At 40.5% G+C, this 18,178-nt stretch overlaps 1 protein-coding gene and 1 pseudogene across 5 annotated transcripts in view; one reads left to right on the plus strand and one right to left on the minus strand.

The window, feature by feature from the left end:
* Positions 1-41: 41 nt before the first annotated feature.
* The window catches only part of LOC114399231, a 32,224-nt gene continuing 14,087 nt past the window's right edge, over positions 42-18,178 (plus strand). For 3 of the 5 annotated variants that reach the window (XM_028361369.1, XM_028361371.1, XM_028361372.1), the window contains exons 1-9: positions 42-459; positions 4,297-4,371; positions 12,258-12,401; positions 12,497-13,221; positions 13,313-13,387; positions 13,473-13,535; positions 14,189-14,365; positions 15,777-16,340; positions 16,428-17,183. In XM_028361369.1, the coding sequence (XP_028217170.1) occupies positions 12,502-13,221; positions 13,313-13,387; positions 13,473-13,535; positions 14,189-14,365; positions 15,777-16,340; positions 16,428-17,183 (2,355 nt within the window). In that variant the 5' untranslated portion in view covers positions 42-459; positions 4,297-4,371; positions 12,258-12,401; positions 12,497-12,501. The remainder of the gene's footprint in view (positions 460-4,296; positions 4,372-12,257; positions 12,402-12,496; positions 13,222-13,312; positions 13,388-13,472; positions 13,536-14,188; positions 14,366-15,776; positions 16,341-16,427; positions 17,184-18,178) is intronic. The other 2 variants (XM_028361370.1, XM_028361373.1) reach the window with 2 other exon arrangements.
* LOC114398932 lies at positions 574-3,275 on the minus strand (annotated as a pseudogene).

Raw genomic sequence — 18,178 nt, forward strand, 5'->3', positions numbered from 1 at the left:
CGCACCTTGGCTGGGGATAATGTTGTAATTAACTAATGTTAGACAAGGTCGCTCATACCACCATAAGCCCGTCTTTGTTTCTCAGCTTGCCCGTAGGCTTCGACCTTCCGAATTGAACCTCCTGAACCAAACACTCTAGCTATAGCCGCAGCTCCAACGTCCACTGTTGTGCCCTAGCTTAAACCCCTCTCTCCCTGAAGCTCTGTTGCCTCAAACCTCGAGCTCTCTCTCCAACGTCCATTGTTGTGCAGTGGAGCTCTCCCTCAAACCCCTCTCCCTATCTTAAACACCGCGCCCTGACGCTGCCTCGAAACCTCGCTGTCTCGCCAACGTCCTTTGTGTGCAGTCGAGCGCGCGCCGTGAGTACGCATAGTGAGGTCGCCCGTGCCGTGACCTGTGTGCCATCTCGAAGAAGTGTAGCTGCCGTGATCCGTCTTCGCGCCTTAGGTCGTCGTACAGGTAACTTTACGAATCTCCTGTAACATGCCGTGATGAAATGCTAAGTGTTTTTGCATTGAATCTACAAATTAACTTGGATTGGCCGGTGACTTGGTTCCACTTAATAGTTAGGGCTCAGGGGTTGTCTATGACTTGTAGAAGGTGGTGTTCCCCTGCAAGTAATATAATTTCATAGACCACATTAATCGTTATGGTTGATCGAAGCTTCGTTTTCATCCTCTCAATAGCAGACCTAATAGTTTCGTCATCCTTGCAGAAAGTAAATCTGATTAGATTCTTTCCCTCTTCTGGATTAAAGTAAAAGGGGTGACCTGTGTGCCACCACTCCCACTTCCTTAACTAGATATTCACAAAATGCAACATCATTTTCCAGTCCAAAAGGGGTGTGATCGACAACCACAAAGTAGGTTCCACTGGATGGGAATACCTTGAAGCCAACGGCCTTCAACCAAAATAGCTCTCTTTGCCATATAATTCCTCTTCAGCTCTACATAGTAAGAGTCTGGTGCTCTCAGAGCTGCTGCAGCAGCACACTGAAAAGGATGGGCAATTGTGAAAGTGAGGAAGGCGTGTGCCTGTCGCAGTCCCCGTGATAAGTGTGGGGGTGCTATGGCCCAACCAATCTTCCATCCTGTTAAGGAGAATGTCTTCCCCTAGGAGTTCATTGTCACTGTCCTTTTCAGGGTCTACCACAAGTCCAGTATCTTTCTTAAATCTGTTAGCAATGGCAATGTTCAGGTCTGCAACTCCATAACCCTGGGCATACTGATTTTTGCCATCCCTGATTGCCTGAATCGCTGCTTCCTTTACAAATTTGGGACCATCAAAGTTGGGAAAGCCTTGACCAAGGTTTATGGCTCCATGTTTGATGGCAAGCAACCTCATTTGAGTGAAGATTGTTGTCTGAAATTTTTCTAAGCGCTTTGCAATCTGACAACATAATGACAATCAACAAGAATCAAACAGAGAACAACCCAGTGCCAGGTACAGAACAGAACCAAAACAAAATCCATGTTTTTTGGAATTAGTTAGGTCTGAAAATGCCATTGCCAGGTACAAAACAGAACCAAACTCTCTTCACTGCCAAAACCATTCCAAGATATGATCTTAGGTCCTTGCAGAAGGTTTTAGTTTTACAAAATAAATAGGCTAACATCCTCAAATGAATTGAAACTAAATTGTAGCAAGAGCAATGAATTTTTAACACCCCAATTTTTCCAAGCACCAAATTAACCCTCATCTTTTCTCCCCATCTCTCTATTCTTATCATACCTATATTTTTCTCATTTACACAGGGTGTCAATTAGCATTTTGGGTGTCCAAATATCATTTTTGTTGTAGCAAATAATACAACCTTCACCAAGCAACTAAGTAATTCAGAAGGGAATAAGAATATATAAATTATAAAATGGAGGAAATTGAAAAACATGGGTGATCTATAGTGTGTGATTGCCCCATCCCATATACGAAAGTACACTGCATCATGATGAAAATACTAAGAAATAGGTAGCCAGCACAAATAAAAGCTAAAATATAAAGATACTATGAGCCCAATTAACATTCAGACATCTTATTTAACTAGGAACATGAAAAATCTTGAGCCCTAATAATAAAAGAATCCGGAGAGTGTGATGATCTGAAAAGGGAGAAGAGGTTGAACCTGCAAAGGTTGCTGCGTTTTGTGGATGACGGTGTCGTTCTTAGTGGAAAAAGTGGACATGTTAGCGGAAATGAAAGATGACAACTTTGGGGTCAGAGAGAAAGAGGGTGTGATAAGATACTGAAAGTGATTTGAAAAGCCCAAGAACTTGGAGGAAGGTGCGAATCTCGTGTATATATGGGCAGTTAGCATAGACCTGCATAGAAGTCGAATTTGATTCTTTCTTTTTTTTGCTCAGCAAAAATAGATATATTATTAATAGGGAATAGTACCAGTGGTACTAGAGTTACATATACAGAGGCAAGTATGTAGCTAGTTCGAGTGTGTACACAGAACCAAGCTATTCGAGTGTGTACACAGAACCAAGCTAATGCACATATAAATACAGAATTACAGAATCACCCATCCCCTCCTAGTTACTGAATGCTTCCTTTATGTTAGAGGACCATTGGTTAAAGTGTATGTCAAAGTCCTTCTCCATGGATTTGACCCACGTCCAAAGTAAGAGAATTGCATCATCCAACAGTTTTCTTCCATCAAACGTGTGATTTTGGAATACTATTTTATTTCTATGATTCCAAATTGTCCATGTAAGAGCAATCCACCAACATTTCCATCTTGTAAGCTTCTTTCCCTCAGCTGTCCTGGTTGCATGCTGCAGGTAGTGGTCCCTAGGGTTTTGTGGCAGTGCTGTTGCTATAACCCAAGACAGAGACTCCCACCATAGGGGTAGGGTATTACTGCAGCTGAAAAATAAGTGAGCAGTCTCCTCTTCCTTAAGTCCGCATAGTGGGCACATAAAGTCATTTACCATCACCTGTCGTCTTCTAAGATTCATCTTTTTTGGTAGTCTATCCCTGATTAACCTCCATGCAAACATAGCTGCTTTGGCTGGGATTTTTAGCTTCCATAGGTCCGCAAAGTCTGAATTCTGGTTTGCCCCCATTAGCTCTCTCCATATCAGGTCATACCCGCTTTTCGTTGAGTAATTCCCGCTTTGATCATGCTTCCATATCCAGTTATCTTCCCTGTAAGGCTGTACATGATGCTGTGATATTTTCCCAATAAAAGTATCCGTCATTTCTACTTCAGAGTCAAAGAGATCCCTCCTCCAGGTGAGTTTCCATTCCCATCCAGTATTGTTGTTGCTCCCCATTCGCATAATGGTTGTCTTTTGTTGGCATGAGATGTGATACAGCCTTGGGTATTTTTCCATTAGTGGCATACTGGTGTTTGTCCAAGGATCCTCCCAGAATCTTAACTTTTCACCTCCACCCACCTTCCAAGCGGTTTCCCTTTTGAGAACTATGTTCTGCTGCTGCTGAGTTAAGACCAGGTCCTTCTACCATGTGGAATCATGATTTCCTCTTGTGCCTTCCTCCAGTGCCCTCCATCCGCCATATTTTGAGCTGATTACTTTTGCCCATGGCTCCTCCTGCTTGCGAAAGAGATCCCCGCGCCATTTCCCCATCAAAGCTGAATTAAATGTCTTGAGGTCTTTGATTCCAAGGCCACCTATGTCTTTTGGTTGACATACCGTCTTCCAATTGACCCATGCAATCTTCCTATGCTCTGATCTTCCTCCCCATAGAAATCTTTCTTTATATTTTATGGCGTTTGCCAAAGAGAATGATAAATATTTTATCTCTTATTTTTTATTTATTTATTAATTTTGTTGCTGATAGGACAGCATGTGTGTTGAGCGGTTATGATTAATTTGATTTTCTCTAATAGTGTCTTCTTAGTGGCTGGAAAATTTATTTGTTTCATGCTACATGAGAGACTGAGTTACACTGCAGTTTCAATCTTCCTAAACTTCTCCTGTCACTAGTTCATCGTGAGTTTTAATATCTTTAAACAAGCACCCCGTTGAGCATGAGAGGCAGTTGAAACACAAGACCATGTCTTTACTCTTTGATTGATTTGTAACAATATTCATTTCTGAAGAATGCAAAACTTATTTAAAGTATCTGCATGTAATTGTTGCGACTGAATGTGCAGAAGGATTTCAGGTTGTCACTTGCCTTTCAAGAAATTTCTCTAAAAAACTAAATAATAAAATAGTAGAAAAAATATATCAGAAAGTTTCGAGGTTATACCAAACGAACAATTGGGAATCCTCCTCATCTATTGGAGCTGCAAAAACTCATATTTTGTTTTTGACTTAAAACTTTTAGGGATTGAAGACTGCTAGTTCAGTTGGTATTGATTGTTTCTTAGTTGGAGAAGTCAGACTGCAAAAGGAAACTGAGGTACTTTTAAGTTTTAAGCATCTGTTTTACCCTTTTATATTAATACTATAAGTTATTAATTAAAATAGATTTGTTATGTGTATGTGTATGAAAACATCAACTCAAAACGTGAGAAATGAGAGAGAGAGAGAGAGCGACAGCGAGAGTGAGAGAGAGAAACACTGGGTGGGAGAGAGAGTGGGCTAGGATTAGCGACCCAACGAGAGAGAGTCAGCGAGTGACCTTCAGGGAGGATCCCCGTTGGGCTTACCCAGGGAACACGGATGGGAACAAAAAATCTGCCTTTTCAAACTGACGGGACCGTCGGGATGTTGCAACCTTTTACTTTACTCGTTTTTCTGATGACATCTCAGAAAAGGAGTTATGGCATTGCTTCAAGAAGTGGGGGGATGTGAGGGAATTTTTTATTCCCAACAGGAGGAACTATAATGGAAGGCGGTATGGTTTTGTAAGGTTCAAAGGGGTTAATGATACCCATTCTCTGGCAAAACAGCTAGATAGAATTGTCATAGGAGGTCTGAAACTCCATGTCAATATTCCAAAGTATGGTAGGGAGAAGATGAGAAGTGGGTTTTCAGAAATCCAACCACGTGTCCATGTTGCCACGAAACAAAGCATAGTTGATCGAGCTCCACAACAATCCCATACAAAGCCGGTGTCATATGCTGCGGCACTGAAATCGAATATCAGACCTCAGGGACGAAGACTGATCTCCCTTAACCATAACCAAGGACAAGAGTCATCCAAGTCCTCGGTTGTTCTAGACGTTAGCCCCGAAGACTATGAGTGGGTGAAGGGTGCCTGGGTGGGGAGATTAAAAAACCTGGCCATGTTCGACAGAGTAGAGGAGGAACTTCTATGGGAGATAGGCATGGACATCTCCCCCAAGTATATAGGGGATGACCTAGTTCTACTCCTGGGACTCACTGACGCGGGTGCAGATAAACTCATCAATGGCGGAAATCAACGAGGTGCAGCGCTGTTTATTTCCTTGGAGAAATGGAATCCAACCATACGAGCGGGCTTCAGATTAACATGGGTACAGGTCTGGGGTATTCCGCTCCAGGCTTGGACTGAGAAGCACGTACGGCAAATCGTAGCAGCCACGGGGGACATGGTAGACATGGACGATGATACTGAAGAGAAGCGCAGGCTGGACAGAGCCAGGGTGCTCGTGAAGACCCCGTGGAATCCGCCAATCAAACATACTGTCGAGGCTCATATAGGTGATGAACATTTTAACGTCGTTATAGTGGAGGAGTGCGGTGGTGGCAGCAATGATCACCGCGGTGGTCGGTGCAACCTCGACGGGTCGTCGGAGGAGATTAGCTCCGACGAAAGTCTCCTCGGGAGCTCTACCCCGAGGTCTGTGGACGGCGATGGAGTCGAGGCAGAAGAATACCTTGCGACGGTGCCGGCGAATGCATTTCCATCACTGGCGGCGACATCTTCCGGTGCCGGCGACGCGACCCAACAGACTCATCCTTTACCCGATGGGCAACGCCATCACTTTTCCACAGCAGGTAAAAGAAACATCTCGCGGTCCTTGAATGCACCCCGTGGTCCGACGACATCCATTGCCCCATATCCAATGGATATCTGCCACACAGCTTTGTCGACCAAAGAAGGCGTGAAGCAGGCTATTGGGAACGCCACCCCTGCGGAAATTTTGAAGTTTAATCACGTAAATGGAAAAAGTGGGAAGGGAGGGATCTGTACTATGACTGAGACCCAAAGGCCAGCAGATATAGAGCCATGTGAGGGGGAAGCAAGTGATGATGTGGCGGAAAACCATATCTCACTATCTCCACGTGCCAGGCAACGAGACTACTCTCTACGGCAAAATAGACTCCACGACACCCCACTAGCAATACCAACAAGGCAGGAACGAGAAGTACATATTGAGAATGGTTTTGGGCCTCATAAAGAAATTGGGCCAACTATTGGCACCCCCACTCAGCCCCCTCAACAGCTAGGCCTCTCTCCAACAAGTAATAAGGGAAGTTTGCAAAACACATGTAAGGTATATCTAAGACACAGGTGGTCCAAAAAGAAAAACCTTACGGCCCAGAATCCTAGTGAAGACCACATGGGAAATGAATAGAGCAATGCACAACTCCAGCATCTGCAGGATGCTTCTCAGAAGGAAACTGGACACGAATCCCAGACAAGGCCAACACCACAATACGACGAATCTGAACGAAGTAAGGAGTCACAACACCTGCAACAAGCAACAAACATCTGGAATCTTGCTCAACAAATAGGGGTCACAGGAGGGGATGATCAGCAATTGGTTATTGACAAAATAAAAGAAATGGAGGAAAGAGACGTAAAAGAAGCAGAGAGGTTGGGTATCAATGGCAGGTGCCCATGAATATCATCTCATACAACATAAGGGGTCTGGGGAGGGGGGTTAAATGGGCAGCCACTAGAAGATTAATCAGGAAGCAGAATGTTGATATGATATGTTTGCAGGAAACAAAGAAGGAGGTCATTGATAAAGTTGTGTGTCAATCACTGTGGGGAGAGGCTGAGGTATGCTGGGAAATGCAGCCTGCCACCCATACTGCAGGTGGCATCTTATGTTTGTGGAGTGAAAGGACCTTTAAGCTTCACTCGAGAGTAGTTGGCAATGGTTACATTCTCCTAACAGGGGAGTACCTTAAGGAAGCACAGACAGTTAATATAGTTGCTGTATACTCTCCTTGTGACATTCAAAATAAAAGGATATTGTGGGACCAGATCAAGCAGTTGAAAAACACTCAATCAGGGGATTTATGGTGTGTTATGGGTGATTTTAACAGCATAAGGGATTCATCAGAAAGATTTGGAATCTGCCAAAGGGAACCAAAAATTAATAGTATCCAAGAATTTAATGAATGGATAGAAGATTTGGAAGTTGTGGAGGCACCATGGACTGGAAGAAGTTTTACTTGGTTTAGACCAAATGGGTCATCAAGGAGCAAACTCGATAGATTTCTGCTGTCTCCTGAGTGGTTGGACACATGGCCTGCAAGTTTTCAATCAACTCTTTCAAGGAATTTTTCAGACCACTGTCCTATCATCCTCAGGTCTACAACTATAGATTGGGGCCCTAAACCATTTAGGGTCCTAGACTGCTGGTTATCAGACCCATCCTTCAAAGAAACAGTGAAGAACTGCTGGCTATCTAGTCAGCTGCCAGGTTGGGGTGGCTTTGTTCTCAAAGAAAAGATAAAGATACTTAAGCAGAAGTTGAAAATCTGGAATAAGGAAAGCTATGGAGATACTCTGAAAAAGGTAATCAAGATTGAAGAGGAGCTAAATAAATTGGAGGAGGAGACCACAAATAGACAGCTATCAGTTGAAGAAGTGTCGAAACGGAAACAATTGCAGGAGGCTCTTTGGGTGGCTGCTCATGCACATGAATCGCTTTTGAGGCAAAAGGCGCGCATAAGGTGGATCAAGCTTGGAGATTGTAACTCCCGGTACTTCCACTTGATGATGAATGCAAACAGAAGAAATAACTTTGTAAATGGAGTTATAATAGGTGACTCTTGGGTGGCTGACCCAGCCACGGTGAAGGAGGAAATTAGATCCTTTTTTTCACAGAAATTCCAGGAAGCAAGTAACCACAATATTAGGCTAGATGGGGTCCGTTTTCAGTCTCTCAGCCAGCAGCATAATGATATGTTGACGGCCCGCTTTGAAGAGGAAGAAGTAAAAACCGCTGTCTGGGAATGTGGGAGTGACAAGTGTCCAGGCCCGGATGGTCTGAATTTCAAGTTTATAAAACAATTTTGGCAGCTTATGAAGCCTGAAATCCTCCGTTTTCTTGATGAATTTTATGTTAATGGAGTCATTCCTAAGGGGTGTAACGCGTCCTTCATAACTTTGATTCCCAAGGTGGCAGATCCACAGATTTTGAATGACTACAGGCCAATATCCTTAATAGGATGCATTTATAAGATAGTATCAAAAGTGCTGGCCTACAGAATGAAGAGGGTGATGCATCTCATCATACATGAGACTCAATCTGCCTTCATTGAAGGAAGGCATCTACTACACAATGCTCTTATTGCAAATGAGGTGATTGAAGATGCAAAAAGAAGCAACAAGTCATGCCTTGTCTTGTATTCAAAGTAGATTTCGAGAAGGCATACGACTCGGTCTCTTGGGATTTTGTATTATATATGCTGGAAAAAACAGGTTTTTGCTCTAAGTGGGTTCAATGGATTGAGGGCTGTTTGAAGTCAGCATCCATCTCAATTCTGGTGAACGGAAGCCCTACGGAGGAATTTCTCCCCAAAAGGGGTCTTAGACAAGGTGATCCATTGGCACCTTTCTTGTTCAATGTCGTGGCTGAAGGTCTCAATGGGCTGATCAGGAGGGCTGAGGAAGAAAATATCTGCAAGGGCTTCCAAGTTGGTACAAACAATGTGAATATTAGTATCCTACAGTATGCTGACGATACAATATTTTTTGGGGAGGCGGGTATGGAGAATCTCATGGCAGTTAAAACAATCCTTAGATCTTTTGAACTTGCTTCAAGTTTAAAAATAAATTTTGCAAAGAGTAGTGTTGGTGCTTTCGGTCAATCACAACAATGGAAGCAACATGCAGCCACCTTTTTACATTGCGGATTGATGACGTTCCCATTAGTTTACCTGGGTATACCATTAGGGGCAAATCCAAGGAGAGGTCGGATGTGGGATCCCATTATACGCACATGTGAGAGAAAGCTAGCAAAGTGGCAACAAAAACACATTTCCATGGGGGGGGGAGAGTGACTTTAATCAAATCTGTGCTAACATCCATTCCTTTATATTTCTTCTCCTTTTTCAGGGCTCCTAAATTAGTGGTGGATAAATTGGTAAGATTGCAGCGAAGGTTTCTTTGGGGAGGAGGGATTGACCAAAATAAGATCGCATGGATTAGGTGGGACACGGTGACATCATCTAAAGAAAATGGAGGTCTGGACATCAAGGATATCACCAATTTCAACGTAGCATTGCTTGGTAAATGGAGGTGGGGTCTGATGCAAAACAAAGGAGAACTTTGGGCTAGAGTAGTGCAGTCTAAGTATGGTGGATGGCAGGGCATGTTGGCAGCAGATAGACCAGGTTTAGAATCAGTTTGGTGGAGAGATTTGAAGAAGACCCTCATTCACTCCCCTCAGGGTCAGATTATTAATAGTGGTATGCGGTGGAAGGTGGGCTGTGGGGATCAAACTAAATTTTGGGAGGATAAGTGGGTATGTGGGGAAATGTCTCTGGCAGAAAAATTCCCCAGGCGGTATTCAATTTCCTTACAGCAGCAGAGTTTTATCCAACAGATGGGAAGCTACACAGACAACGGGTGGGAATGGAATTTTACTTGGAGAAGGCCGTGTTTTGATAATGAAATTGATTCAGCAGCTGTCTTCCTCAACAAGATTCAGGATATGATCTTACCACACCAAGGACCTGATGTGTGGGAATGGACAGCAAATTCTACAGGTCAATACACAGCAAACAGTGCCTACAAGGTACTGATGGAAGGAGCAGCAGCAGTAACTCAAGAGGATTGTTTTGCCAAATTATGGAGCATAAAGGTTCCAAGCAAAATAGCAATTTTTGCTTGGAGACTTATCAGGGATAGGCTCCCTACAAGACATAAGTTACAGCGAAGGCAAGTGCAGGTTGCTGACACCTCATGCCCTTTATGCAGAGTTGAAGAGGAGAACGCAGGACATCTATTTTTCCATTGCTAAAAAATTCAGCCTTTATGGTGGAATCTATGTCATGGATAAATATAAAAGGAGCTGCTCCCCTCACCCCAAAAATGAATTTCAATCAACATATGGGACTTCAAGTTGATGGTGTTAGGAGCAATAGGTGGCAGTGCTGGTGGCTGACCCTAACCTGGTCCATTTGGAAGACAAGGAATAGCATAGTGTTCTCTAATGCCTCATTCGATGCAAACAAAGTGTTTGAAGACGCAATTTTCTTTCTTTGGTCCTGGCTTAGGAATTATGAGAAAGGCTTCTCAGAACATTTTAATTACTGGTCCAGCAATATTAGACAACAATTTTTTTGTACTACTAGAGGTCTACTTTAGCTATCACTTATGTTTTCTTTGGGTTCTATAGAGTGGTTCCTTTTCAGACTTTTTGTCTGATTATGGAACCATTACCATGGTTACCCCCCTTATGTAGTTCAGTACCTCTGGTACTCTTTATATATATAATATATTATCTTTGCTAACCAAAAAAAAAAAATGTGTATGTGTATGTGCTAGTGTGAAGTAGTTATACATAGGGATATGATTTTCCATCGTTGCTGTGTCTTGGTCATATGATGCACCTTCCTAATCCCAATTGTTGCCTCCTTTATTAGCATGTAATTTAAAACTTCCATGACAATGAACATAGGGGATTACATAGGAGTGTCCCAAAAGGAAATGGAAGTACGTTATGATGAAACTACTGTCAGTTTTACCCACCAATTGTCCCATTCATTTGTAAATTCTAAAAATGAAGCTTCAAAATTTGGAGAACTCTATTCTACCGACATTTGTTAATCCTATCGTAGCTAATAACAGAGCAAAATAGTGGACTGTAGAGCCAATATAATTACATAGTTCTAATTAGTGACTAAGGTTAAATAAATGAACTACCAATCTAACACTAGGTTTCTGTACTTAGCCTGGGAGTATGGGGGATGGATTTTTGTAGCACGGTATTAGGTAGCAGGGTGCTGTGGTGCTGGCTTGGGTCCTACTAATAATCATAGGAACCAGCTGGCCCCTAAAATTCTGTAATTTTAGTACCACTGGTACTCACTATTAATAAATCATATCTATTTTTGCTGAGCAAAAAAAAAAGGTTAAATAAATGAAAATAATTATCATTTCCTTTCAAATAAACTATCTTAAAATATTATATATATATATATATATATATATATATATATATATATATATATATATATATATATATATATATTAAAATACAGCATTGGACTTCACATTTCTGTATATTCTTCCCAACCCCTGCAGATATAGTAACTTACAATAGTTTGTAACGTACAACCTGATAGTATCAATATATCACTAACTTAAGTAAGATGCGCTTAACTTCTACATCTAAGGACATGTATTTGGCTGAATCCAAACTTTCAATAAGCCAATTAGGATTGCAAGATATGAGTAATGACTGTGTAGATCCACACAAGATTGCCATCAAGTCAACCACGGGTGGGTCTCAAATGCATTGAAAGAATTAACATAAATACTAACATTCTGAAACTTTGTAAACCAAACACTGGGTTAAAGAAAAACAACAGATAACACCCACATAAAAAGGATTGTAATAGCAGAGTAAGCTTGACAGAGAAGAACCTTTGGTAGGTAATAGAAACTAAAATATAAGAACCTTTGCCAACAACAAATACAAAAATACAATTGTTTACTATAAAAGGGAAAACTTTCCTTCTTAAATATCTTGAATCAAATTAAAGTACACCCCAAATCCCCTGCAGGAAAATGGAATGAAAATTAAAGGATGAATTTTGTTCCTTTAGTTCCTTTAATTCCTTTCATTTAAATATAATGGTACAAATATGATGTGGACTGGGCCAAGTGATAGTAAAGTATTCTTATTCTTTGTTCTAGAGAGATCAGGGAATGTGGAATTCGATTGTAATGAGGTGGTATTTGGATTGGATCATTTTGGATTGGATCATTTAAATATAATGGTACAAATATGATGTGGAATTCGATTGCAATAAGGGTGAGTTGATGAGTTTTATCGACATAAACTATACATGAAACATTTTGAAATTTGTAGGAACTATGTTAAGAATTTATTTTAGTGGGGTCGAAAAATGAAAAAACGTTAAATTAATTGGGCAACAATCTTAATTTAGGTTTTATTATAGTATTATAAATATTGGAGCGAACAGAAAAGAGGACACAGCGCGGCGCCGTGTCAACATCTGAAACAGACTCTATCCCTAATCCCTATCTTCTTCTCTGCTCTCGCCGCACGCTCTTGCCTCCACTGATCTCAGGTACATACAACTTCACATCTTCACAACTTCACAACGCTCTTGCCTCCTCTGCTTTCTTTGTTATTGTGCTTACATATGTTGATAAATTTTTGAAGAAAGAATGAACTTGGTTGTGAATGCTGCGGTGGAAGAGATATGTGGTGGGATTGAAGATGGACTAACTCTCGCATCCCTGTGGGCCAAGCTTGAAGACTCACCCTCTCTTTCATCCTCCAATCTCTGTCTCAATTCCACTATCAAAAGAGCCATATGGACAAACCTGCTTCGCATTCCCACTCTCCGGTTTGAACCACAACCCTCTTCTTCGGAACTGGAGGATGCCGAGAAGCTCAATACAAAGATCTTTGCTCAGCAGAGCCTCACAGACAACTTTGTCGGTCTCTACGACTCGCAATCTCTCCAAGATGCCCAAATGCGTGTCCTTCGCCTTCTTGCTAATGCTAGAGCGAATGGTGTTACGCAAACTCAGCTTGCCAAACAGTTGCACATTGATCCCAATAACTTCCATTATGTGTTGAGGAGTCTTGAGTGTCAAGGCTTGATTGTCAAGCGCTCGGCAATTGAGAAAAAGAAACAAATCTCCGGTCATGGTGAATCCAAGAATTATCCGTGTGTAGCTACCCATTTAGTATACTTGCATCGCTATGCGAAGCAACTTGACTCTCATCAAAGGTTTGAGTTTGAAATTACCAAATTCAACTCCCCTGATGATGACGATGAAGATGCAGATGGAACCACCCTTCAAACAGATGTTCATCTTAAGGATTATAAACCTCAGATGAAAGCTATTTGTGAAAAGCTTGCAGAAGCCAATGACAAGGTTCATTTTCATTCAATTCTCTTTAAATTTACCGACCGACTATTCTCATCATTTTATGCTCATGTTTTAATTGTCATCTTTTTTCTTCAAGGTTCTTCTTGTGTCAGATATTAAGAAGGATCTTGGTTACTGTGGATCGCGTCCAAAACAAAGGGCTTGGCGACAAGTACGTTTTCTGAGTTTGAACTTTCCAAAATTATAATTATGTCTTTTCCTATATGTCCAGATTGCCTTATTGCTCATGTAACCAGATTTCTCAAAGGTTGAAGGCACATGGTATTGTGGAGCAGTTTGACGCTAAGGTGAATGGCAAGGTTGGTTAGTTTACACTGTATCTATGTTTTTTGTAACTCATTCCTGTTTGATGAATTTTAGTCTTTGCTGGAGATTGTAATTTTCTCGGCAATGCCTTTCTTGGCAAGCATTATAAATCTTCTTCTCCATATGGGAAGAAAATCCAACTTATCAGTTACATTATTCTGTCAAAATAAATAAATAAACAAGTAGTCACATTAAGGGTAAAAACATATTGTTTGGGCTTGCAATGTATCATTTTCACCCTTGAATTTCTAAGTATGGCATCTTTTACTGTTGCAAGACAAGAATGAATCTGATTGATCTTGTAATTGCCTGAAAATATAAGATGTGGTTACTTGGTGGATCTGTATTTTAACACAGTCCTTTCAAATAACATGGCAGTGATGACAAATTCTCCACTATTCATGCCATGAGATTAATATTGACTCATTTGACTGTCTGAGTAACCAAACCTCTTCTTTTAGCTCCCATTGTTTTCCCTTTTAGATTATTATATCTCTTTTTTATACCTCATGTTTACACGTCTTTACATCAATTGAATACTTTGTCCTTTACAATCAGCCAATTCCTCCCCTCCCCCCTCTTAGCCATAAGGTAGTATAACTTTGTTGTGGTGATCATATAGATGTAACTCTTTATGTGTTTGCAGATTGAGGCTTGCCTGCGCCTTCTTGACCCAATAACTACAGAATCTGGAAATGAAGATAAAAAGTTGAACTCCGGGAAAACATGTCAAGTTATTGATCAGCTTGTGGAGCTTCCCATGGAGCATCAAATTTATGATATTATTGATGCTGCCGGATCTTGTGGTATTACTTTGAAGGAGGTGCATTTTTTATTCTTATATTCTCTTTGTTGGAAGACATGAAAAGATGTCAATTCCAGGAAAAGAGAAAGAATTAACAAACAATTAGATTCATTGATTTACATTGTTTAGGGCATTGATGAATTGATATGGATCAGAGGTTGGCTATTTCTTTCTAAAAGTACTTGAATAAACTTGTTGATGAATATTATATTTAAATTTATGTTGTTGTTTAGAGAAGATTTAGAGGGAATATTTTGCAATATAATTTGCGTTTTTTAATGTATTACTGACAAGAAAATGGTTGCAGTGAATTTCTATAAAGTGAGATGTAGTTGTAGAGATGATAGTAAGGGTGAAGTTATACTGTTTGAGTGAATTGGTTGTGTCATGCAGATGCTCTTTTAGCTTGAAGCATGGACAAGGCACAAGCTCACCCAAACCTTGTGATGCAGTTTCACTGTGTTCTTAATTCTGTCTTTACAATATAGTTCCTGTTGTCAGATATAAATGTTAAATGATTAGGGAGCTTGGTCAGCTTCCTATACTGTGGCTGATAGCCTTAAAAGCATGTGATGTCTTTATTCAGTATTTCAATGGCAAGGTCAATTTGTAACAAATGAAAAGGGGAAATGTTTCCTAAATAACAATTAGATGGAATGATTGCTTCCCGATAATGGGAGGCGATGGGTTCCTGTTCATTTAAATGCTTTGAGGGGACTAAGTTTGTGTGTATGGCTTCTATTGGTGTTCTGCTTGATATTGCTTCTAGGGAGTTGCTACTTGCTATTGTCTGATTACTGATATACAGAGAGACTGAGGATGTAGGCTTGGCTCCAATTTATAGTTGTTTCACTCCTAGTTGTTTCTATTCTGCTCTAGACCTTGGAGGATATCTTATCCTGTACCGCAATGTATTTTCCATCCTTTTTATGTAATGAATCTTTTTTTAAAAAAAAGATTTATTTAGACGTACCTTTGTAGAAAAATCTTGAAATATGTGACAATAAAATGATTCCATTTTTATTCTCCATATAGGAATTAAATAGGTATTTAAAGAATGATATAAGTATCCAACAAGGAAACAAATCACTCCTAATCAAACCATCTCATACACTTTCTCCTCATCAATGCCCCTCAATTTTCTCCTAATTAATATCCCTCAATCTAAGCTATTTAAACCTGTTAAACTAAGAATATTTTACAGTTAATACCTAATATTTACAGCTCGACAACCTTTTCTCTTTTTTTGGAATGTTTGTCTCTTGTATAAACTTTTGAACTTTTTAATTGAAATCAGCTCCATTCTTTTTTATCCTTCTCTCTCTTCAAATGAAGTTATGTTTTTAGGGCTGGTTCTCAATGATGCATCCTTAAATGTGAATGTCATTGCCTTTGCACTTTGAATTTATTGGGATTTTTTTGTAAACAGATATGTGAGAGGCTTGGGATTGAACTGAAAAAGAGTCACATTCGACTTGTAAATTTGTGCTATAGATTTGGAATGAAAGTGCAGGAAGAACAATGCCTAAAATCTAAGGCAATTCGAGTTTGGACTTCTAAAAATTTCAACCCTGAACCAGAAGTTGGACTTATTTGCAAGCTTGATGAAAACAAAACTTTTAACGATGTGTCTGACAGTTCAAAAATAATATCTGAATTTGAGACTTCAACTACCAGTGGAAAACTTGATGACCCTGCAAAATTGGAAGATAGAGGTGTTGGTGCAGAACTATCGTGTGTATCTCCAAGAAATACTGAGTCAAACTTTGTAGGAACGTCAGCAGACTTGCAAGATTTGGTCCTTGACCGAAGAAGTACAGTTTCTCACTGCAAATTGGTCAGTTCATCAGTGGAGGCAGACAATGCACCATCAGGAGCATTTCCATCTGACATGTTGAAACCATTCTCTACTGGATCAAATCAAAGATATACAAGTTTATCTTTAAGTGTGGATAACACTAGAAGGGCAAATAGGATACTAGAAAGACTAAAGGTCTGTCCTTTTTTCTTTTTTCCTTTCCTAATCCTATTGCAATTGAAGCATTCTAAGACATTTCTTTTTACATTTTTCCCCATGTAGGATGAAAGGTTCATTTTGAAATCTGAGATAAATAGGTGTCTTATTGGCTTTGAGAAGGATAAGTCTACAAAAGTGGACCGCAAGACTATTGACCGAATATTAACTAAACTTCAAGAACAAGAGAAGGTCAAATGTATAACAGTACATTCACCTGTTATTTCTGAATATTCCAGGACAAAAGATTGTGTGGTAGTTGTGCATCCATCCATGAGTCTAACTCCTGAGTTATTTGATGAAATTCAAGATAGAATACGATCATTTAATTGTTATATTCGCAGCAAAAGTGCTTCACATCAGAAAAATGATTTATTGCTACCTGTAATGGAGGGTATTCAGAAAAATCAAAGCGTTATAGTTCCAGATGGGCAGGCTAGTAAAGCAGAAGCCATGCGTGCTAATGGATTTGTATTAGCAAAAATGATTCGTGCAAAGCTGCTGCACAGTTTTATTTGGGATTGTCTGCATAGGTCAACAAGCCATATTGATGTTTTATCATCTAAAAAATGTGCCTTCGAGGGAACTGGTACTCCTCATAGTAGCAGCAAACTATTTTTTCTAGAAGCAACTATTAAAGAAATGCCAATTGAACTATTCTTAAAAGTTGTTGGTTCCACTAAAAATTATGAAGAAATGATTGAAAAGTGCAAGATGGATTTACGTCTCTCTGATCTTCCTCCGGAGGAGTACAAGTGTTTAATGGATGCTCAAGCAACAGGAAGATTGTCGTTAGTTATTGACATTTTACGGCGATTAAAGGTATTCTTGTTTACTGTTGAGTTAAATTTGAGTCTTTGTTTTAAATTGGAATGATTTAAAGTTTTTCTTTTGCAATTACTTTTGTTTTGCTGGTTCCATCTTATTAAGGTCTGGGAGTGGTGGAATATTCAACCGCTTAAAAGGCTAGAGTTAGAGTCATCTTTACCCAAAAAAATATAGCAATTCCTTGACATGTTGCAGTCATCATTGGTGGACAGAGAGGGAGCGAATGTGAGAGATAGAGATAGAGATAGAGAGAGAGCGAATGTGAGCCAGAGAGACAGAGAGGGAGCGAACGAGTAGACCACCGTGAGAAACAGGCGGAGAGGCAAACCGAGAGTAGGACAACCTAATGGTAGCGAGGTTCCCAGGCAAGACTACAGAGGAAATGGGTTTGGACAGCATGCTAGAGACCAAAAACTAAACTGGAGGAACAGAAATGACATTACCTTATACTATTTTACGAGATTCCCTGACGACGTTTCGGAGAAAGACCTCTGGACTCATTTCAGACGATGGGGAGAGGTTAGGGAGGTCTTCATCCCTAAGCAGAGAAACAGGAGAGGTCGGAGGTACGGGTTTGTGAGATTTAAGGGAGTGTTCGACAAGAACAGACTGGAAAAGCAATTAGATAGAATTATCCTTGGTGGATTGAAGATGTACGTGAATCTACCAAGGTATGGGAGAGCAAATGAGAAACACAACAAGCTCACAGCTGATATCGGCAGTCAAGGGCAAAGCCATAAAGAAAAAGGTGGAACAGTAGCAGTTCGAAGATCAACACTTCCCAACAATGCATCCATGAGGACATACGCGGAGGCACTAGCCACAAACACGCACAAGACAGGGCAAATGAGGCACTTAAACACTAAGCTCGAAGGACATGGGGGCTCACACTCATCGGCTATCCTCGACATCCCGGAGGGGGAGAAAAGATGGTACACAGACGCTTGGGTGGGAAGGTTGAAAAAACTCAACTCGCTCGAGAGACTTGA

This window comes from Glycine soja, chromosome 19 (genome assembly GCF_004193775.1).
Source record: "Glycine soja cultivar W05 chromosome 19, ASM419377v2, whole genome shotgun sequence".
In the NCBI taxonomy this organism is placed as follows: domain Eukaryota; kingdom Viridiplantae; phylum Streptophyta; class Magnoliopsida; order Fabales; family Fabaceae; genus Glycine; species Glycine soja.